The sequence below is a fragment of the Penicillium chermesinum genome, assembly GCF_028974085.1.
Source record: "Penicillium chermesinum strain IBT 19713 chromosome Unknown utg000005l:1.0-4115287.0:1.0-4118363.0, whole genome shotgun sequence".
Lineage (NCBI taxonomy): Eukaryota > Fungi > Ascomycota > Eurotiomycetes > Eurotiales > Aspergillaceae > Penicillium > Penicillium chermesinum.
Genome location: NW_026695315.1, coordinates 2,583,591 through 2,605,507, shown reverse-complemented (window position 1 = coordinate 2,605,507; position 21,917 = coordinate 2,583,591). Strand labels below are relative to the sequence as shown.

At 51.2% G+C, this 21,917-nt stretch overlaps 7 protein-coding genes across 7 annotated transcripts; 1 reads left to right on the top strand and 6 right to left on the bottom strand.

The window, feature by feature from the left end:
* Positions 1-73: 73 nt before the first annotated feature.
* On the bottom strand, positions 74-619 carry N7468_007142 (putative C6 transcription factor; the record flags this gene model as incomplete). Its single annotated transcript, XM_058476438.1, has 1 exon — positions 74-619. The coding sequence occupies one exon, from the start codon at positions 617-619 to the stop codon at positions 74-76; it is 546 nt and encodes a 181-aa protein (XP_058329328.1).
* A 571-nt stretch (positions 620-1,190) lies between these two features.
* On the top strand, positions 1,191-1,834 carry N7468_007141 (DUF967 domain protein; the record flags this gene model as incomplete). Its single annotated transcript, XM_058476437.1, has 2 exons — positions 1,191-1,226; positions 1,283-1,834. The coding sequence occupies 2 exons, from the start codon at positions 1,191-1,193 to the stop codon at positions 1,832-1,834; spliced, it is 588 nt and encodes a 195-aa protein (XP_058329327.1).
* A 196-nt stretch (positions 1,835-2,030) lies between these two features.
* bipA (Hsp70 family ATPase KAR2) lies at positions 2,031-4,182 on the bottom strand (the record flags this gene model as incomplete). The annotated part of the gene is made up of 3 exons (XM_058476436.1): positions 2,031-3,702; positions 3,771-3,935; positions 4,001-4,182. The coding sequence occupies 3 exons, from the start codon at positions 4,180-4,182 to the stop codon at positions 2,031-2,033; spliced, it is 2,019 nt and encodes a 672-aa protein (XP_058329326.1).
* A 913-nt stretch (positions 4,183-5,095) lies between these two features.
* On the bottom strand, positions 5,096-7,944 carry N7468_007139 (putative translation elongation factor EF-1 subunit; the record flags this gene model as incomplete). The annotated part of the gene is made up of 5 exons (XM_058476435.1): positions 5,096-6,303; positions 6,360-6,539; positions 6,592-7,314; positions 7,556-7,621; positions 7,716-7,944. 5 exons carry the CDS (start codon positions 7,942-7,944, stop codon positions 5,096-5,098), a joined length of 2,406 nt encoding a protein of 801 aa, XP_058329325.1.
* Positions 7,945-9,618: 1,674 nt separating this feature from the next.
* pan2n2 (poly(A)-specific ribonuclease) lies at positions 9,619-13,312 on the bottom strand (the record flags this gene model as incomplete). Its single annotated transcript, XM_058476434.1, has 4 exons — positions 9,619-10,582; positions 10,637-11,752; positions 11,813-13,113; positions 13,184-13,312. The coding sequence occupies 4 exons, from the start codon at positions 13,310-13,312 to the stop codon at positions 9,619-9,621; spliced, it is 3,510 nt and encodes a 1,169-aa protein (XP_058329324.1).
* A 1,803-nt stretch (positions 13,313-15,115) lies between these two features.
* Positions 15,116-17,545, bottom strand: N7468_007137 (ESCRT-0 subunit protein HSE1; the record flags this gene model as incomplete). Its single annotated transcript, XM_058476433.1, has 9 exons — positions 15,116-15,660; positions 15,721-15,921; positions 15,975-16,553; positions 16,674-16,794; positions 16,871-16,969; positions 17,046-17,121; positions 17,213-17,247; positions 17,322-17,371; positions 17,506-17,545. 9 exons carry the CDS (start codon positions 17,543-17,545, stop codon positions 15,116-15,118), a joined length of 1,746 nt encoding a protein of 581 aa, XP_058329323.1.
* Positions 17,546-18,865: 1,320 nt separating this feature from the next.
* On the bottom strand, positions 18,866-21,522 carry pakA (mitogen-activated protein kinase kinase kinase kinase STE20; the record flags this gene model as incomplete). Its single annotated transcript, XM_058476432.1, has 3 exons — positions 18,866-19,162; positions 19,476-20,542; positions 20,646-21,522. The coding sequence occupies 3 exons, from the start codon at positions 21,520-21,522 to the stop codon at positions 18,866-18,868; spliced, it is 2,241 nt and encodes a 746-aa protein (XP_058329322.1).
* Between the last annotated feature and the right edge of the window lie 395 nt (positions 21,523-21,917).

Genomic DNA, 21,917 nt, shown 5'->3' with positions numbered 1-21,917 from the left:
GCTTGGCTTTCAAGACCGTTCTTTTTGAATAGTGATACAACATCCTCACAGGTAAACCCGGGTCATTGCCCTCCTATCCACCGCCATGTGGCCCATCCATGATAGGGGCGAGTTGCAATTGAGCCATCGGGGCAGCGCACAGAGCCGTGATGAGACATGCCACATTCTCAGCGTCATGGCTTGTATTCTCCAAGTCCACATCTTCGAGCCTTTCCAGAGAGGCCTCCGCGTTGACCACTGGCCACACACTGTACGAATACTGCTGGAAGAGACGCACGATAGGCACCAGAACAGTCCTGGACAATCGACGCGGCACGGATTCCTCAGGAGCAGAAGCGCAGAGGAGCTTCTCGGCCCCCAGTACCGAAGGAGAAGGCTCTACATGATGCAATACCTGCTCAGGCACTTCAGGCACTTCTAACTCATTGAGCTGCTCAGTCAACTTATGCCTCTGCCGAGCTCGACGAATCTTTGGACCTCTCTTGCGCACAGGCTTCAGATACGTACAAGACACTTTCTTCACGGCATCCCGGCATGTATCGCAGGCCCAAGAGCCGTTGCATTTGACCTTCCGCAAGATATAGGCGTCGCAGGCTCGTTTGGGGGGGCATGGGGGCATGGGGGGCAAGGTGGAGGTAACTTGCTAGATTGCGGAGTTGGGCGGGGCTTTTCCGTGGGTCGTTGTCGACTGGACCTTCCCTTCGCCTGTCAAACTTCTATGAGAAGATTTTCGAATGTTTCGAGGCACATGCTGAGTAGTATTTCTGGGCTCATGAAGCTCTGTGGGGTTCTTCTTCTATCTCAGGCTCCGCATGGTGTCTTCAGCCCATCTGTCTACAAGTTATCAAAACTGATATTGGATAGCTCGGTCCTTTGGCCGAGTGTCTACAGCCTAAAACCAGTATATCCTCTACCAATAATATGCGCGCGGTTACTAGCATTTAGTAGGATCACCAAGTCCGTTGCAATCCATAACCTCACACTACGAACCAAACTTGGAGAAACAAAGTGGTGGAGATGGCCAAACCAACCTCATACAGAAACAATGCCCCACAGGCACGACTCGAACTGAATCCCGTCTAAACTGACGCCACCACTGCTTGGAAAGCCATTCTACATAAGAAAACCCTTCCCCATCATCTGGAAACCCCCTAGATTTTCCCCAATTCACCCCCCTAGTGAAATCCAGCATGGCCTCACAAGCACTTTCCGCGCCTAGCAGGGATGTGAGTTCCAACCCCCCCCCTTACCTACACACCACCACGGCACTAACCCTCTCCAGCCCCAAACCCTAATCGCCCTCGAAGCAAGCCCCGAGCAAACCTTCCAATCCTTCACAGCCGACACCGCCTGGACCCTCGGCACTGCTCTCCGCGAGCGCATCCTCTCCCTCCCAAGCACCCAGCGCAAGCCCGCGCTGATCTCCATCGCCTCCGCCACAGCGACAGGCGGCGGCCCTCCACACATCCTCTTCCAGTGCGCGACAGAGAGCGGTACCGTGCCCGACAACGAAAACTGGGTGCGGCGCAAGCGCAACACCGTGCTGCGCTGGGGCATCTCGAGCTGGGCGATGCGGCAGAAGACGATTGCGGGGCTTGGCGCGGGGGCTCCGGCGGCGGAGGTCGAGAGCGCGTTCGTGAAGAAGTTCGCGCTCGCGAGCGGTAATGGGGGCGCGGTGGCGGATGAGTATGCTATTCATGGAGGTGGGTATCCGATTCGAGTGCGTGGGGTTGAGGGGGTGGTTGCGGTGGCGGTTGTTAGTGGATTGAAGCAGGAGGATGACCATCAGGTTGTGGCGGAGACTATCAAGGAGGTGCTTGCACGGGGCAATTGAGATCAGAAAATGTATATACGCTTTTACGTTTGGAAAAATTGGTTGCATCGTGTAGTAGGTATCATGGTATTTGTATTGAGTCAATGGTATGACCAACTCTAGCAGCGAGGGACACCACCTCGTGCAGGTGCAGCACAAGAAACACGGAAGAAAAACATGAAAACTCCAGGGGTAATGCCTCAAAATCAGAATAATTTTACAGTTCGTCGTGGACATCGGGCTCGTCATCCTCGGAAGGAGGAGCAGAGCCGTACAGCTTGCTGGTGATGGGGTAAGCGACGCTGGAGAGCTGCTCCTTCTGCTCCTCGAAGTCCTCGGTGGTAGCAGTAGCAGCGTTGTCCTCGAGCCAGTCAAGGGTCTCCTTGACAGCGTCCAGGATAGTCTGCTTGTCATCCTCATCGATCTGGCCACCGAGACCCTCCTCATCGTTGGCCTGGTTCTTCAGGCTGAAGGCGTAGTTTTCCAGGCCGTGACGGGCTTCGATCTTGTTCTTCATGGCCTTGTCTTCCTCGGCGTATTCCTCGGCCTCGGCAACCATGCGGTCAATCTCCTCCTGGGAGAGGCGACCCTTGTCATTGGTAATGGTAATGGACTCAGCCTTGCCAGTGCCCTTGTCACTAGCGCTGACCTTGAGGATACCGTTGGCATCCAGGTCGAAAGCGACCTCAATTTGAGGGACACCACGAGGAGCGGGAGGGATGTTGGTCAACTCGAACTTGCCGAGCATGTTGTTGTCCTTGGTCATCGAACGCTCACCCTCGTAAACCTGGATAAGAACAGTAGGCTGGTTGTCAGCCGCAGTAGAGAAGATCTGCGACTTGCGGGTGGGGATGACAGTGTTACGGGGGATAAGCTTGGTCATCACACCACCAGTGGTCTCAATACCAAGGGTAAGGGGGTTGACATCCATGAGAACAATCTCCTTAGCGGCCTCTTCACCGGAAAGAACACCACCTTGGACAGCGGCACCGAAAGCAACAGCCTCGTCGGGGTTGATACCCTTGCTAGCCTTCTTGCCACCAAAGTACTCCTCCAGAAGAGCCTGGACCTTGGGGATACGAGTAGAACCACCGACGAGAACAATGTCGTCAACCTCGGACTTCTTGACCTTGGCATCCTTAAGAACCTGCTCAACAGGCTTAAGGGTCTTCTTGAAAAGATCAATGTTCAACTCCTCAAACTTGGCGCGAGTCAAGGTCTCAGAGAAGTCGTTGCCCTCGTGGAAGGCCTCAATTTCAATGCGGGTAGACATCTGGGAAGACAGAGTTCGCTTGGCCTTCTCAACCTCACGCTTCAGCTTACCCATGGTCTTGAGATCCTTGCGGATATCCACGTTGTTCTTCTTGTTGTAGAGCTGAACGAAGTAGTCCATGACACGGTGGTCAAAGTCCTCACCACCAAGGTGGGTGTCACCAGCGGTAGCCAGAACCTCGAAAACGCCGTTGTCGATAGAGAGGAGGGAGACATCGAAGGTACCACCACCCAGATCGTACACAATAACCTGGCGCTCGTCACCGGTCTTGTCAAGACCGTAGGCGATAGCGGCGGCGGTGGGCTCGTTGACAACACGGAGAACATTCAGACCGGCGATGGTACCGGCATCCTTGGTAGCCTGACGCTGGGCGTCATTGAAATAAGCGGGAACGGTAACGACAGCGTGGGTAACACTCTTGCCCAGATAGCTCTCAGCGATTTCCTTCATCTTGCCCAGAATCATGGCGGAAATCTCCTCGGGGGTGAAGGTCTTGGGAGTCTTGTTGACCTCGACCTTGACTTGGGGCTTGCCATCCTTGTTAACAACCTTGAAGGGGAAGTTCTTGGCGTCTCTCTGAGTGTCACGGTCGTCGAACTTGCGTCCAATCAAACGCCTATTGCCATGTTAGCTGGGAGATCTTTTTTTTTTTTCGGGCCCAAACTTGCCACGCTGGCCACTTACTTGACGTCGAAGATGGTACGGGTAGGGTTGGCGGCGTATTGGTTCTTAGCGGCGTCGCCGACAAGGCGCTCCTCATCAGTGAAAGCGACGTAAGAGGGGGTGATTCGGTTTCCTTGGTCGTTGACGAGAATCTCAACCTTGCCATTCTGCATAACACCAACACAACTATCATCAGGTTAGCTAGCTGTTTCTCTTCCATACAAGAATCAACGATATAGCTTAGCACATACGAGTAGGTGGTTCCCAAATCAATACCAACGACGGTTCCATACTCATCTGAGGAAACGGATTCTTCAGCGTGAGCAGTGGTACCGAAGAGCGCCAGAGGCGCGATCAGAACCAAAAGAAGGTAGAAGACGGTGGTCCAAGTGAATGACTTGGACGCACCCGCAGGGCTCGCAAACCGAGCCATTGTGAATGCGACGGAGGAAGGGAGTGTTCCAGGCCTTCAATGAAACCCAATGGGGAAAAAAACACAAGCTGGCCAAAGCCCGGAGCCTGGAAATGGGCGCCGTCTAGTGTAGCAGCGCAGAGTTCAACACGCTTTGTGCCGTACTCACGACCCTAGGATGTGGGTGAGGATGAGAGGGGAGGTTGCCGAAGTGAATTGAATGGAGAAGAGGAAAGAATCGAGCGGACGAGAAGGTGCTCTTGTATGAAGGGTTGAAGCGCAGCGGCCAGCATGGCCTTTTCCCAGCTAAAGGTCACTCCTTGTGCTCTGATTGGCTGAGAGAGGCCCAGATGTGGATGAGTCAGGTATTTGAGTCTAAATACTCACCGCTTTCTAGTTATGACTAGAACTTAGCTTGATTAGGCCTAGCTCTATGGAGCAATCCAAGAACATTGCTTCTAATTCCACCAATCATAACCCGCCACCATGTCGAATTTACTAGAAGAAACGAGTGAGCCAAGTGTTTTTGCCCCTGATACCCTGTTTGTCCAAGTTCCTCATACAATGGGTCAAACGAACACGTATCCACAATGAAGATACAAAAATAGCCAAAGCCAAGTAGCATGTACGACAGGGCTGATCTTTACGAAACACTATAGCTTTTATCGTGCGCGGGATCGGCAGGTATTACGTGTTGGAAGCTCGGGATTTAGCCACAAGGATCAACAGAGCCGCAGTTCTGTAACAAGTGCCTGTGGACTTCGAGGCCCGGAGACATCTCTATTTGTAGATCGAGTAGATTGAGCTCTAAAAATGAGGAAATAATGTACCAACAGCACACATTGACACAGGCTGAGCGTATCACACATGCTTTAAATTTGTAGTATAGATCTATATTCTTTCGGCTATTTTGAGACCTTTGGGTCTTTTGTGTCTATTCTAACAATCCCGCTGCCACAGTTGAGCCACCACTTCGCAGAACAATGCGGGTCGGTGCCTCCAGTGGCACAGCTTGATCCATCTCCACAACGATTCTTGCAACTGTCCCGGGGCCAACGATCTTGGGTCGCTTCTTGATAGGAGCACCAGAGGCTTTATCCAGGGAGGCAACAAGCTTGCTTATCCGCCCGGGCACATGAAGTCGGCCCCGATGAATGTCGATAAGCATAGGCATCAGATGCTCGAAGGCTAGCACCTTCGCAGTGAAGGTAGTGATCGTTGCAATGGGCGATGAAGCCCGACAGATGACATCGCCAGATCGGAGGTGTATCGGGTCAATATTAGCCAGGTTCAAGACAACATTCTGCCCAGCTACAGCCCAATCACTGGTATCGCCATCGACCTCAATGCTGCGAATGGCAGCTGATTCGCCACTGGGCATGGTCAAGATCTGATCACCGACCTGTAGGCTGCCCGCATCCAGACGACCAGAAATTGAGATCGGGTTTTGTACGCCACCCCGAAACACGTCACCAATTGTCATGCGCAGCGGCTTATCAAGCGCATGAGTATATGGCTCCGAGGTCTCAAGCTCTTCGATCAAGGTGGGGCCTGTGTACCATGAGGACTGCGGGTCTTCGCTGCGCCTAGAGATATTATCTCCAAGTACACCTGAACAGGGAACGAAGGAGATGTTTCTTGCGAGGAAGCCGGCGGTGGTCAGGAACGAAGAGATTTGCTGCTGGATCTCGTCAAAGCGCTCTTTAGCCCATTGGACCGTGTCCATTTTGTTGACAGCTACCACAATCTTCTGTACACCCATGCTGCGAACAAGCAAAGCATGCTCCTTGGTCTGTCCTCTCAGCCCTGATTCGAACTTTCCGGTATTGGAGTCGATGACCAGAACGGCAAAATCCGCCTGGCTAGCACCCGCAATCATGTTGGGGACGAAGTCACGGTGGCCCGGTGCATCGACAATCGTAAAGGCAGTCGTATTGGTCTCGAATTTGTTTGTCGCAATGTCAATAGTGACGCCTCGGGCACGCTCCTCCGATCCTTGATCCAGCACCCACGCCAAAGCAAAGGAGCCTTTCCCGATCTTTTCTGCTTCCTTGCGGTACTTTTCTAAGGTGCGCTGATCTATGGCTCCCTGATCTGCCAACAAGCGACCCATGAGCGTACTCTTTCCCGCGTCAACGTGTCCTGCTTTCCTGTCAACATTGTCGAGAGATGCTTCAAGATAACCTCAAGCAGCTTACCTATCACTACAAAATTGGCGGACTTTTTACGCTTTGACTTGTTGTATTCTGCGAGGACATCCAAATTTTTGCTTTTCACAGTGACTTTCTCTTCAACAGAGAGGTTATTCATGCCGTTGGTGACATCAGACTGCGCCTTTTTGGCCCCTGCCCTTGGGCCAGCACCCTGCGACTTGAATCCTACATAATATTAGGTGAATGGATTTTCAGACCTTTCTGCGAATCGCCAAACCTTTTGCTGTGTTTTGAGCATTTAGAACCACATCATCAGGGCTAGGGTCTGTAAAGTCATAAGGTTCAGCAGGTTTCTGCCCATAGATTTGGAGCAAGTCCACGCTATTCGAGTGTAAATGGCTCGGCTCGGCTGCTGTTTGTCCTGGAAAATCCCCCAAAATAGCACTGGCAAACATAGAGGGCGGTGCCCGCATATCAGATGCCGCCTGCTCTGACGGTGCCCTGTCCTTGGAATCTTCAGCTCCGACGACTGGCGGCGCCTCAGCCTTATCTGGGTCAGGCTCTGGTGACATTGGTGTCTTTATGATAGAGGACTCTGGTGTGGCAGGCTTTCCCTCGGTGCGTCGCAATCCCGCAAGCCCTTCAGAGGGCTTTGATGGCTTGCTAGTCGCAGCCAGCCTCTCCCGAAGGGAAGAGAGCTTACTTGGCTCTGGGGGGGCATCTGACACCTCAGACTGGGGAGTTGAAGGAGTTTCTCCACCAGCTGAAGCTTTATCTCCCTCTTTTTGTTTATTACGTTTGGCGGCTAGTGCAGCCAACTTCGAGACCTTGCCAGCCGCTTCGGGTGCACCTCCTAGCAGTCCCAAGCGAGGATACAAGGGCTCCACCAGGATCTCAGATTTGCGGTGTAGAGGAACATTCAGCCAAGGGCAATCACGGAAAAAGTCTGCGGCTGAAAAATGTGCCATGGGACGGGTGTCGATCGCAGGATAAGCCGGGACTATGAGCCTGTTAGAGCATTGTTCAAGCTTACAGATCGTCAGTTGCGAAAATTCAAATAAAGGAAGAAGAGCAGGTCAAAAGCGACAGGACAGGATAGGATAAAATGTTCAGATTACACACCTTGATGGAGATATCTTCCAACCAATTTTCAGATTCACACAGCCAACAGAACAATGTTTTGCACCGAGCCGACGCCACATCACAACGCAAGAGGATGTATGGATTGGTATATTGCTTACCTTGGCCCTTGGGCTTCTGCGTAGTGGCAGTTGTCTGTTGCTTCTTCATTTCCTTTTCCCTTTTCCCTAAAGGTCTATTAGCGAGTGTTCAACCACAAGAACATTTATAGATGGTAAATCATATTCCTAGAATAAGGATCCGAGGAGAAGAATAGCATACCTCTCAGATAATTCACCGATTTTTCCACATCATTGTAGTAGTGCCACAGCGCATCTTGAATCTCTTCCTTCGAAGCAGTCACCGAGGGCTGCCCCGCGCGGAGCTGCTCCACAACCGCTGTGGTACACTGCTGCAGGAACTCCTGCTCTTCGGGGTCAGGCGAGTCATATCCGTCGTCATCGTAGTCTTCGTCATCGTAGCCGACGTTCTTCACTCGGTGTTTCGACATTTAGGCTCGTGCGGGAAGGTGGTTGTGGGGGAGGGGAAGAGGAGAAGGGGGGGAAGTTCGGTAGAGAGGGGAGCAAGCTTCGGCGCTCTCGGTCTTGGAACAGAAAAATGATAAACAAGGGAATGACAGTGAGGAAGACTCCAGGGACCTTCCAAGGTTGGGAAGCAGGTGGTTGAGTAAACTGTGTTGGAGGGGAAGGGATCCTCCACGTCATTCCCCACTTCTGCGGACCGGCAGCCTCACCTGGGCAGTAAAGTAGAATCTTACAAATCGATCAAATTGACCTAAAAACTTCCTACGAAAAATAAAAATAAAAATTTGAAACCGAGCACCTGGAATCGATCCGCACACCTCCGTGCGACAGCCTCCAGGTTTCTTCATTCTCGCACAACTGGCTAGCTGGCATAGCTGCAGCCGGCTGCGAATGCCTGCAAATGAACGCGGGACTCAACAGAGTATTTCCCCATTCTTCTCACCCCAGCATGGCATTGATCGTGTATTATGTACCCTTTTATTCCTGACCAGGAGAGGTTTGACAGCTTCTATATCTTCAGCAACTTATAAATAGAGACAAACTTATGTATATTTTGCTTGATACAAAGAACTTAAAGCTCAATTTTGCTTCTTATATCTACATATCTGTTGTAGCCCTTCTTGCGTCATGTTCAAACTAATTCATCCTCTGCATTTAACCCATCTGAACTCACACCATTACCATGAACAAAGTCCAGAAAAAAAACTCAAGTTTACCAATCCAATAAATCTTCAGGTTTGGCACATCCTTATTGAGGTCTACTTTGGAACTGCCAGTGGAAAGTAGGGTTCCCTAGTGTACTAGTGTGAATAGCCTCAAAGCATCGTGATACAGAATACATTATGCAACACATGTAACTACTGAGCCAATATACAGGAATTCCACAAATCTAGTTGATGAAGGGGTTGGGGGGGGGGGGGGCAAAAAAAAACAAGGGAAAAGGAAAAAGGGAAAAAGGAGGTACTACTGCTGTTGTAGTAAAGGTTGGTTCCAAAGATTATGCCACACTGGGCGTACTACCGAAGTAGTATGTAGAGTCCCGACTCGAGGCAAGCTTTGAGGCGAGCTTCGAGAAGAATTCACCACCCACCCACCATTTCTATGCGTCCGCGCATTCCCAGGCTGGCAACCACCTGAGGATACGGGTTGACATGGCGTCCCAAACGGGACATCCATATCCGACCAGAGAAAGGGCGCTACCCAGCAGCCAAAGCCGCTAACCAGCAGGCTGTCTGGACGCACTTGCTGAATTTACCCTCTTGGCTTCTTGATATGGTGCTCTCATCCACCCTAGCCTCCCACAATACCCAGTCAACTAGCATCCGTGGATCCTCCAAATTTTCCGTCACTGTATAATATAGCTATAATATCGCTGCTACCTACGTCGAGCCTTTACCAGTGAATATATCCCCTCTAAAGGCTATACTCTGTCCACTTTACGTATCGAGGTCATATTCATGAAGTTTGACGGTGTACTGTATTCAATCCTAATCGCTACCTGATCAACCCCTAGATAGGTCTCAGGGCGTTCTCAGCAGATCATATCACGTATCATGGAACGCATCAAGCCTAACCTGGCAAGAAGGGTCAGAACGCGTTCAAATCAGAAGACAAAGCAAATATGCGGAAGATCAACCCTGCTATCGCAGAGGGCTTCCACCAAAGATGTCACCAGGGCTGGGCCCAGAAAAGCTACCATTGCTGGGGGTGAGGGCGATCGAGCGACGGAAGGCCTGGCGCGGGGTTGTGGGGGCACTGGTCGGAGCGGCGTTGGAAGCTGCCCCGGCGGCTACGGTAGCTGCACCCGCCTCTGGGGTGCTGGGAGTGTTGCGGCCGCTAGGGTTTTGCATCGTCACAGCCGTTCCGGGCCGAGAGAGGACGGTTGCTGTGCCGTTCTTGGGCGGAGGTCGGAAGTTCAACTTGGCGCCTTCACGGAAAATTTCTTCGAGCATCTGGTTTACGATACCCGCGTCTTCGTACTCTTGGTATTTCTTCCACAGACGCAAGGCCATGCGAGCATCTTCGATAGAGTCATGGCCGTGGATGGTCTCAGATGTGGGCTCTTCCTGGATGTACTCTTTGAACACTGCCCATGCAAGATACCGGAGGCTTAGACATCGCTGGTTGCCTGGGTGGAAGAACAGCCACTGTGTGTCGACAGTCTGCGATTTAGGCACCTGAATGTTAATTTTCCGAAAATCAGAGGCCAATCCATGGCCAACGAAGACACATCCCAGATTCAAAAGCAACCACAGCTTCTTGTAGGCTACCTTGAGAGGAACCAAATTATGTTCACTAGTACGTGGGTCCAAGTCTCCAGGCTTGATCCCTGAGTACTGCGTAACGTAGTCGACAATTGGTTCACGAATAGTAATGTAGTCGTCGATAAAAGGTACACCCTCCTTTTCACCATTGCCGCGCAGAACAGACACTCGGGCAAGGCCACTTTTGTTGGGTCGTACGATTTCTTGGGATCCATCGGCCTTGACATCAATTTCAGCCTTTTCCAGATCAACAAACTCCGTATCCAATGCGACCGGGACGCCTGGCCGTGGCCTCTCCTCGTTCATAAGGGTTTGACATGAGTCGACTTGGCGGCCGCCACTAGAAAAGTAAGATATTAGCACTTTCTTCAATAAGGGCTTGCTTGTGACATACTTCAAAGACCACTCGCGGAATAGTAAGGCGGTATCCAATGAATCCTTCCACGAGTTATCCACCGCATGGCGTGCATCTCGTACCTGGAAAGCTAAGACACAAGGGTTTTTCCAGTTTGTCGTGAATCGCAACGCCTCATCCCGATCGACTTCGGTAACCAGGAAATCGTTGAACAAATGCCACTGGTTCTGTTCCTGAGGCTCGGGTTCGGAGATGGACACGTTGATGAAAGACACCAGATGCGGCTTCTGGTGCTCAGCAATCTCAATCTCGGCCACCAGTCCGACAAGATCGTAAACAACAAGACCGGGGGTATTATTTTGCATATGCAAGCGGAGTTCATCGCCCTCGAAGCACATGACCTGTCCATCTGTGATGATGATGCCGACTGCGTCAGGCAACCATCCAGGAATAGCCCACAGGCGGCGGCAAATAGGGTTGGTCAAGGCGGCATTGAGCACCAGAATAAGAGGCATTCGGTGAACAGTCTTTCGAATCGTGACTTGTTGGTAGCGACGGCAGTAGTTGCACCAGCCTCGGTTTTGCGTCTCGCGCTCGATACTGGCACGCAAGATGTTGGAGAAACGGAAGGCTGGGTTGCGACGGGCATGCTTCATATCCATGTTAGGATAGAGCAGCTCGTTCGCAAGAGAGTTGCCTGGTCGTACGGTCTCGCTGTGACAAAACATACAGCGGATTGATTCAGAAGCAATGGTTGCCAGGCGGTGATCGAGTTCTTCCGTACTGGGCTGGATCATACGGAAGTCATTCGCAATTTGGGTAAGGAAGAAGCGATTCACGGCCTGTATGGCGGTCGAAAGAGACTTGTTCGTTAAGTTCTCCTCCAGAAGACCTAGGTTCGAGGCCTCTCGAAAGCTACTGAATGTTTTCAGTAGGTTTGTCGCCTGGCAATTTTGACCATTAGCCTTCTCCAGCATATCGAATAGGTAGCCCAGCTCGCAAAGAAGACAATGTTCAAAAATACATGACCCAGCGGCGTGATTCAAGGCCAAATTGCGGAAAAGGGGAATGAACTTGAAAAGCTGCAGGAGGGAATTGGTAAAGGAGTTGGCAATGTGAGTTTCAAGTCCAGAAAATCGAGTTTTGTTGTAAAATCTCCAGAAGATGTTAGCAGAGTCACTAGGGTTGACCAAGCTGGGGAAAAGCGTAACTCACTTGAAATCAAAATCATCAACGCCGAATCGGCTGTACTTGATTTCCACATTGCTATATTTCAGAAGCGGGTCGTCATGACTTTCGCCATTGATTTTAGCTCCTGCGAGAGCCTCAGCCGCATCGATGACTGGACTCTCGGATTTCGACTTGCTCTGGTCCCTGGCCTTCTCACTTAGGAATTTGGGTGCAATCAAAGCCGGCTCCGCATTCGTCAGCGCACGTGTGTTCTCGACTTGGTACCGACGTGTCTTATGAGGATTGGGGTAAGCATGGCCAACCTCGGCAGGGCGGGCGTAAGGAAGCATGGACTGATCCAACGGGGCAGGAGGGCTGCCAACTTCAAAGACAAGATGACTGGGCCAAGCTGAGAACAGACGATCGTGGTAGTATGGCATTCCGATAATGTTGAGGGGAGTCTCGGACGTCCACTCTATTGGTGGCGGTCTTGTAGGAACATCAGCAAACTCCGTCTCCTTACTCATCTCATTGAAGTGAATCTTGCTAGGTGAACCCCAGATGTGAATAGAACACTCGGCGTCGTTGATCGCCAACGCCTCACCGGAGGGAGAGAGTTCCAGTCCCAACATCAAACTCACGTTTGCTTGGCGCAAATTGACGGAATTGGGATTCATCAAGTCGACCACCTGAAGCTGACCGGTCTGGGATGCCACAAAACTTGTTGTGTGCAATTTGGGGTGCATGCGAACATACGCAGCTCCGGCGTGGAATGGAATTGGGGGAAGCGGGGTAAGTGTTTTAAGATCATATACGTTGGCAAGGGGGTCAACGATCGGAGCACCTGCTGCCTGACGCAGTGAAAAACCACAGGTCACTAGGAGATCATTCCGCGCATCCATATCATTGATTGCAGTTCCATGTGCTTTCCAGGACTTGACCACGCTGAAATCGGTGAGGCTAAGGGCGTTGACAGCCCCAGTGTCCGTCGCTGCGCAGAGATACCGACTCTTTTTCATGAGAGTGTAGTTGTGATCAGTAGGAAGCTTGTCAACTATTGATCCCTTATCAATATCGACTGTGAACATCTGTCGCTGACAACCCGCTACCAGAATTCGATTAGTCTGGGCCGTGAAGCTCATACAGCGCAGATCCTCCATCTCCTCATGCGCAAGATGCCACTGAGTTAAACCTCGCCGATTGATCATATGCACACTCTTCGAAGAGAGTGAGATGACTCCACGCTCATGAAAGATTATCTGTCTGATCATGCCTTCGGCGACAGGGTGGGCTCGGACAGACGTGTACCGCTGGAGATCCGGACCATAGAACGAGGCGAGGCGGCCCTAACATTGCAAACCGTGTTAATTTTGGAATCCGAAGAAAATCAAGGCAGTTGCGAGTCGCAGTACGAACATATTCGTTCCCCGTCCAGAGCAATTCCATCACGTCGTCGAAGGCCACCGCCGTCGCATTCGTAGGCATGCCATGCGGAGTGGGCGGTGGCATCTGGATGCGCGACAGCTCATCCCAGTCGGCCTCCATTTTGGCAGCCTAGCTAGGCAGGAGCCCAGCTGAAACCAAAAGGAAAGCCGGCAATTTTCGAGGGTTCTCGCTTTCACCGGCGCGAGGAGACACCAGAATCGGGCATCCTCTGCGCCGAGGCGCGATTGCGGGGAAGCTATCGGAAGCGTCAAGATCTGCCAATCACGCGTTTGGTCAGGTACGGCCAGGATATGTGGCTCAGTAAAAGGAATTCTCGAGTCCTTCTGTCTGATTTGAAGACGAGACTCGAGTTAAAGACGCATGGGGTTGGCTGATAAGTGCAGCTGAGCTTGGGGATGGCGGGACTTTGGATCCCTGGTCGAAATGCCGCTCATCACGTGAAGATTGTGCTGATAATGTTTATAGGCGACCATTCTATACGGTATCGCCCTTCCAAAAAGAAGAAACTGAGCTGGAAAAGATATTTATTGGCTCAATTCAATTTTATTAATAAGGCCTCATTAAGCCTTGAGAGACTCTTAATGCTGCCTTACACCGCAAATATAGCGTACGGAGCTCCTCTCAGGACTATGACCAGCGGCTTTGAGATTCGTTAACTAGCACCTTTCAATTAAGGCTTTGTATTCCCTTATCGAAAATTATCTGAAACTGCTTTCTTTTCTCTTCAAAAAAGCCACCTCTCATTTTTCTTCGTATGTTATGTCTCGTTACATTCTAGACCACGATCAGTACACCTGCCTGAGCGCACCCCAAGTATCTGAATATAGTAGTCATCTGAGCGTCTCAAACGTAGGTAAGTTTAGTATTCAGCTCTTAGCTTTTAGTCAAAAAACCCGCCAGAATTAGCATCTCATGCAGCTGTTTCTTCGCCCCAGCCTGCACTATACTTTGCATTCCCGTCTTCTTCTCCATCTTCTTTTCCTTGACGGACTTCCACTCGATAAAACTCGCGGCGACGGTGGTCAAGCATGTCAAAGCTAGCGCCGAGTAGTACATGGCAATGATTGCATCATTGTAAGCACTCTTAACGCCTATCATATACCCCTCCAAAACAATATTCTTGATCTACCGATTTTCAAAACAATACGTGGGTCCAGCCCCGGTGCTTCTTGATGAGCTTACACGTGAGTTTTTCGTGAACATGTTCTGAATTATCGATAGAGCCACAATGCTGCGAGAGTGAGTAGGGGTCCAGAAAACTCCGTACATTCCCTGGAGGTAATTATTAACTAATAGCGTTAGCCAGAGGATTACTGATGCTCGACTCTCAGGCTTAAAAAAGAGCTAACAAATAGCACACTTTAGGGGCTTTCTTGCAAGCTGCGTATTGGTCAAACTACTAATATAATTTCGCGGACCTTACCGGAATTTGGGTTCAAGCCTGAGCCCTCGCGGCCATCTCAGGTCGAGAGCAGTCGACTAGAAAAACTTGGAACCTTGAGCCGAGGCCCTATCCGTGGATCAAAGCGGTATGTTTAGCTCCATTGACAGCTCTGGTTGCTGGGCCTGGAGTGAGGCCCATTCCTACGCCGACTGTCAGATTACGGCGACCAGGTTCCCCACTGATCATAGACTCATGTGATAGCCGCATATCAGCACCCATCACACTACAAAAGAGTTTGGAAGGTAATTGAGCTGATTCTCGGATATAGGGAGATTAACAAATATTCAGAATTCAAGGTATAGCAGTAACGAAGAGGTCTTATGTACGGTGAAGGTATGAAGCAGCTGCGACGATCCGCTAAATACATTAGAAAAGCCACAGGAAAACCAAGAGGAAGCTAGGGCCATGAACACGTTCAAGCTCGACGAGAGATGTAATGGAATAAAACTAGTGCAAGCTCATCTGTAGTAAGAGGCTGGGTTCGCCCCTCCAGCAGGAGGTTGGTAGGCCTGGTATTCCGTGGGAGCTGACGGAGCTGAAGCACCCGGATTGAAGGCTGTGTACTGGGCAGGGGGCTGCGCAGATCCAGGAACAGATGGTGGTTGGTGGGAAGGAGGAGCTTGGTGTGCGTTTTGAGTGCTTGGATATGGGATCTGCTGTTGGGAGGCATTCTCGTGCGAGTAGACAGAGGGGGAATAGTCTTGTCCCGAAGGCTGCTGCTGGAACTGCTGATTACCACTTGGGGGTGCTTGGCCATTAGATCCAAAGCCAGGACGCGGGTTCGCGCCTTGTTCAACTACTGGAGAGTCATAGACAGATGTCCCAAGTTCCTGCGGGTGGTCGTATGTAGATTGAGGGCGGTGGTGAACAGGGGTTCCTTGGGGTGGGGCTGACTGTTGCGGGGGAACTGATGCACCGGGGAACTGATTGCGAGGATCAGGAGACTGAGAAGCTGGACGGAAGGGGACCGTCTGCTCCGCTCCATAAAGAGGAACTTGGGTATCTAAACGATTTCAGAAGTCAGCGGCCAGTGACTTGCTCTGCTTTTCGGGAAGACACTAACCTTGATGAGGACGAGGGCTAAAATACCGCTGATCTGGCTGAGAAGGATAACCAGTAGCAGGTGCAGCACCGGGAAAGCCAGGGATTTGGCCCTGAGGAAGTCGTCCGTAAGACTGAGCTGGATGAGCCATCGAGGCCTCCAGAAGCGACTCATAGTCACGGCGCGCTTTGATAAACTTTTCATTGAGCTGAGTGAATTCGTCTATACGCTGGTTAGCATTAATCAGTCCGCATTTAATATGATCAGGTACATACCCTTCTTCTGAGAGTATTTTCCAATGAGTTCGATCAGCTTTGGGCGGATGGCAAGAGTAGAGTGGTAGAGCTGGGTAATCTCCTCATTCTCTTGGACATTAAGATCAGAACTGCGAGTGCTCAGCAATGTCAAAAGCTTCTCAACATTCTTGATTTGCCCAAAGACCTCGCCCTCCATCTGTGCCTCGCGCTGCAGCTCCTCGATCGTAGGATCCGCGAGTTTTTCAACGTAGTTCAGAGGGAAAATTCCCGTCTGCCCCCGCAAAGATCCCTTCCACCAATCCTTGTAAACTGATTCTAAAACGGCAATTATATCACCCTTGCGAAATTGAAGTTCGCCAGGTTCTGAGGGTTGAAAGTCGAAGAGGGCTCGCACCCGTGACACTGTTGCGGCAGAAGTACCCGATGGGACCGGCTGGGAGACGACAGGCTGAGGACTTGCCGCGGGCTGGGTAGCAGGGTTGACAACAGCTGCTGCGTTGGCAGCTGCCGAGGATCCAGCTTGTGGAGCAGGGGGCTGCGGGTTCTTATCCTTGACAGAGAGGGCGAGTGCCATCTGCAGCTCCTCCTCTTCTCTTTCTGTCGATCAATATCGGTGATTGCGCTCTTCACGGGCTTAGACGGGGGTTGAATGTTCGGGTCTAGGCAATGGTCAGAGGACATCGGCTAGAATGTCATCGCAAAGTTCAGTCAACTTACTTTGAGCTTTGAGCTTCATATACGCTTGTTCCATGATGCCGAAGTCTGGGTTAGAAGCGAACATTTCGGTCCATTCTTGCATGCGCTCCAGGATCTTCGATTTGACTTGTTGATGTGTATTCTAAATCAATAGGAGTAGTTAGTACTGCATCTTCCTTGTTCAAAAGACAAGAGTATAGAGGGATAGGCGTTCATACACGGTCAGCAGCCAAACGCAGCAAAGCATCTGTAAAGCTTCTTGAGGCCAGCTCGCGATGAATTTTGGGACCGCAATTTTGCGACAGAGAATTTGCGAGCTTTGAGATAATCCAGTCAGCATGTCTGATTGAATGAGTTTATCATCCCTAAAAAGAGCAAAAAAGAATTGCGAACCTCAAGTGTGTAGAGTTGCACATTGGCATTTCTGTGGGCCAGTCTCTTGATCATAGCGGCGACTGCTTCCTTCGCGCTGGATACCCCGTCCTGTCAGCGTCTTCAAAATTTCAGCATAGCTGGAACCCTTCTTGAATAGAAGAGGGCCCGCGTTTCAAGTGACATACCCCGACTCCTCGGCAGAAACCTTGTCGCAAACATCCTATACGGCAAGACGGTATCCAATCAGTCTTCCTGCCCCAATTCATGCTTTCAATATGTTCCGTCATCACGCACCAGAATATACTCCCAGTTCTCCGATGTCAGGTTCTCGTCGGTGGCCTTGGCTATAATGAGAATCCAACGTGTTAGCCCCAGTTCTTGTTCCCGATCTGAGCGAAATCCAGTCTTGCGGCTTCTAAGTAGTATTCCTCCTCCCTCTATAGAAGAAGGGAAATAAACAGGTAGATATGAGACATACCGACGGCATCGTCAAAGGCATTTTGCTGTGCGCGAAACATGACGAATGTATCTGTGGCGAGTCGTGGACGTTGGGCACTGCTCCTCGACCGTGAGCTAGCAGGTCACTGTCGCTAGTTAAAGCTCAAGGGCTTGACCCTGTGGAGCTTTCAATCTCTGTCTGGGATAGTCGCGATCGTTCCAAGTCTGTCGTTGTGCGGTTCGTAGCGATTGGGGGGGTGGAATGCGGGGAGTTGGACTGAAGGTCCAAGTGCGGGCAAGGGAGGTTTATAGCACACCGCCAGGCTGAGGAGAAAGGGAAAGGGAGACGTCGCAAGTTAAACCGAATCGAGATAATCAGGATTCCAGGCGCCGCAGCTCAAACGAGAAATTTTTTCTCGACGATCACAGAGGAGAAAAACAACTATCATCAGCAGTGTCAAGCCCCGGCGGAAGTGGTACTGAGTCAGCAATGACGACGCGAAAAGCTCCAGCTTGCGGTTTATTCTTAGTGGTTAGGCAGAAATCATGGCTGGCTGCCTCGGAACGGCTCAGCCACACTTTACTTCCATCGATCAGGCTATCAATCTAAGCTATGATAGTACGATCTTACACATATTGATAGATCTGATATTGTTGCTTATTTTATGCATTGTGCCCCTTCCATGCTTCGTGAAATTCGATGATCAATACTTCGAGCAGAAGAACCAAAAGCCCAATCATGATTGCGCTTATTACAAGGACCATGATGAGGCCAATACTAAGAGAGAAGAGCTTATCCTTTACCCAAATCTTGTATAATTCCATAGAACCCTTATAAGCTAAACACCAGATAAAGATACCGCGGTTAAAAACTTCCCGGGGCAGACGCCTTCAACTTGAAGAAATATAATAGGTTAGGGAATAGACGGTCGCTCAGAATACCAACGAGGGTTGGTTCCCAAGAAAAGCCAGGACAACTCGGGATAAAGCTATGGATTGACAGTACGCAACCCAGCAGAAGATAGATAGATGGGTGAAAATAGATATGGAGAGGATGGGAATCAAGGAGTTGCGAAATCAGATGGGCTTTTAAGTCGTCACGGAAACATGTGCACCAGAAGAATAATATGGTCGGCAAAAGATTGCAATAGTAATGGTTGTTGGCGTGACGGGAGCGCCAATAGTCTGAAGAGAGTATGGAATGGATGTCATGGGGGGTATCTGTACGAGACGAAGAATTCTGGAAAATGAGTCGGACCTGAGAAAGGTCTTCGGAGGAAGGACTTATATGCCCGTTCAAGTGGCATTGGGCGTAGCTGCTTGCTTTGCCTTCTCTTGCAGGCGCTGGACACGAGCTGCCTTGACCAGAGGGGCGAGATGAGAGAGGGGCGCCGAGATGGTCATGAAGGAGTGCTAGAGCAATTGTCAATAATCAGGTCGCTCGAATAGAGGAGAGGTGCACAAACATCTAAGAGATCTTCGGCCGAGGCACGCTTCTCGGCATCGACGGTGAGAGCTCGTTTTAAGAAATCGCGGAAAGTTGAGGACAAGTTCTGCTCATCCTTGATCTTCGGGGTACCGTTTGTTGCAATCAGATATAGCGCACGGAGAGGTGACTCTGTCAGATATGGGGGCTCTCCATCGATCATCTCAATGGCCATGATACCCAGACTCCAGATGTCAACCTTTCGGCCATACTCCTTACGGGTGACAACCTCAGGGGCCATCCAGTATGGTGTACCAACCATAGTATTACGACCGGCGGAGGATTCGTTAATCTGGGCACAGAAACCAAAGTCGGCTGCTCAATGTTAGGTTTGATCTGTCATCGGGTGCCGAATTATTGAAAACTTACTCAACTTGATGTTGCCATCGAGCGCAAGCAGGATATTATCAGACTTAATATCGCGATGGATGACACCCTTCGAATGCAAGTGCTGGAGACCTTTCAAGACCTGCAGGAATTTATCAGCGGCCTATTCAATATTGGGACATAAATAATAAGCATACCTCTTTGCACACAGCGGAAATCTGACCCTCGCTCATCATGTTAAATGTGACCACATCTGTAAGACTGCCACCCTCCATGTACTCCATGACAACCCATAGTTCAATTCCACGAAGATAACCTGCTTTGAAATTGACGATGTTCTTGTGCCTGCTGTCCTTCATGACGAGAATCTCGTTGATAATCAGGTCTTTCTTTGGTTGGAGATCCAAGTTCATTTGCTTAATGGCCACGCATTGGTTGGTAGCATGCTCATAGGCGGTGAAAACACCACCAGAAGCACCTTGGCCGATTTTGGTAAATTGGTGGTAGATCTTGGTCGGATCGCCGGGCTGGCAGATTGCCATCAAGCGCTGTTTCACCTCCTCAGTATTCGGTTGAGGCTTGGGCTGTCGGGGTCGAACTGCCGGTGCAGTGGGATCCGAGGAGTTGGCGCCTGTGGTCGCAGCGCTCGTGTCGATCGCCGGCAGCGGCTTTCCGTTGCGTTGGCTGTTGCTACGGTCCAATTGTTTTGATGCAAGCGCCTTCTGCGCTGCTGCCATGATCTGCTCCTGTTGTCGCTGGTAGCCAGTGGAGGTCTTGGCCGGATTTGAAGCAAAATCCTTTGTTGTCGAAGTCGCCGCGAAATCCTTCGTTGCCGATGTATTCGCCAAATCTTTCGTGGATGATGTCGCCGCGGAGCCATCTGTCGTTGATGGGGAAGCGAAGCCTTTCGTGGCAGCCGATGGAGGAGCTGCGAAGTCCTTCGTTGTTGAGGGCGCGGCGAAATCCTGAACAGCTGAGGTTGCAAAGTCCTTGGCTTTGGACCTTTCGGCGCCGGGCGAGTCGAGTTGTGCAAACAGAGATCCCGTATCTACGAGAGGCAAAGCAGAGCTGCTCAGGAACTCCCGAATATCTTTGTCGGCTTCGTCTGGCGAAGGGACGCGGGGTGGGGGTGAGGACACTTCGTCGGATACCGGAGGTTTCGGAGGCGAGCGATGCGGGAGGATTGAACCGGGGGCGGGCGAAACCGGTGTTGAGCTCAAAGAAGGAGATTCTGATTTTGGGATGGGGGGGCGCTGCGCGGGGCCTTTCAAAGGTATTAGGTTCATCATTCTGCGGGTTGAGCAAGGTAGGCGAAGAAGCGCTATGGGATTCTCCTCCGATATTGATGGTGACGCTTGATTTAGCACCTTGGAATTTGTGCCAGACCTCTTCGTTATCTTCCCGGGTGTTCTTTTCGTAAAAAGTCATGATATCCATCATGGTCTGGGGATGTTGCTCCTGCTCTTGCTTGGTAATACCGTTCTCCTGTAGCAGTCGCTGCCATTCCTTGGGGAGCCCGGTGAATTGGCCGGTTTGGTTATCGTAGCCAACGTGAGTGACATGCACGGGGTTCTCAGGAGATGAAATCTTGACATGGCGGGGGGAACCGAGCATGCTACTGACGAAACTGGAGAAGCTCGCTTTCTTGTCTTTCCTCCCACGTGGAGCTGGCAGTTGGCTGTTCCTCGCGGAGCGGTGGGTGGGGGGAGGGACATTTTCGCCCTCATCGGAATACCTCTTGATTTGCGACGGATCGCGGCTGCCTAGCGAAGCCATGCGTGCGGTCGGCAGATCGGTGAAGCTAGCAGACTGGCGGAGCTTTCGGGCCTGGTCAGGGTTGGTGACGGTGCGGCGGGTGCGCAAAGGCGGGGGGATGAACTTGGGATCTGGTTCCTCGTCCTCGTCCAAGGCACTAAGCTTACCCCGCGGATCAGGCGGAGCAGTTAATTCATGCGAACCTTTGGCTTTGTGGTCGTAAGAAAACCGACCGAAGCGAGAGCGTAGACGGGAGGAAGAAGAGTCGTCGACCGGGGACGGGCCGTCGGAGGCAGGCGAACTCGAGTCGGTGTTGGAGCGCGAGCGGGTATGTTCACGGCTGCCAATCACACTGATAATAGGCCCAGTATTATTCCGAGATAACGAATGGGTGCTCTGGTGACTCCGAAGCATGCGAGAGAAGCTGGGAGAATCCTTGGGCTTACTTGATAGACGGCGAGATTTCAACGAAAACCCCTCCTGGCTCATGGCGGGCAGGGGGATCAAGAGACAGATTGCAATTGGGCCGAGGGGCGGGTGGAGAGGCCCGGGGGGCAGCGCACGCCTTGGTGATTTAGATGATCGCAAAGGACCAACTAGAAGTCATTCAGGATTCCCAGGACGATCCCACTGCCCGCTGCCGTAACGTATTCGGCTCGGGCGTTTATACTCAGCTTAAACCGAGGGGGCTATTTAGGTGAGAGGCTCGAGACAGGAAAAGGATGGAGAACTGGAGAGGGGCGGCTGAATCTTGTCTCATCCAATAAGGCCCAGGTGTGAAAAGGGGAATTCCTTCAAGGATAAAAATCGTAAAGGACGGAGTGGATAAAGGCGTTGGGACCTTGAGGTCATCGGGCTTTTTAGTAGGGAAAGGCTCGGGTCAA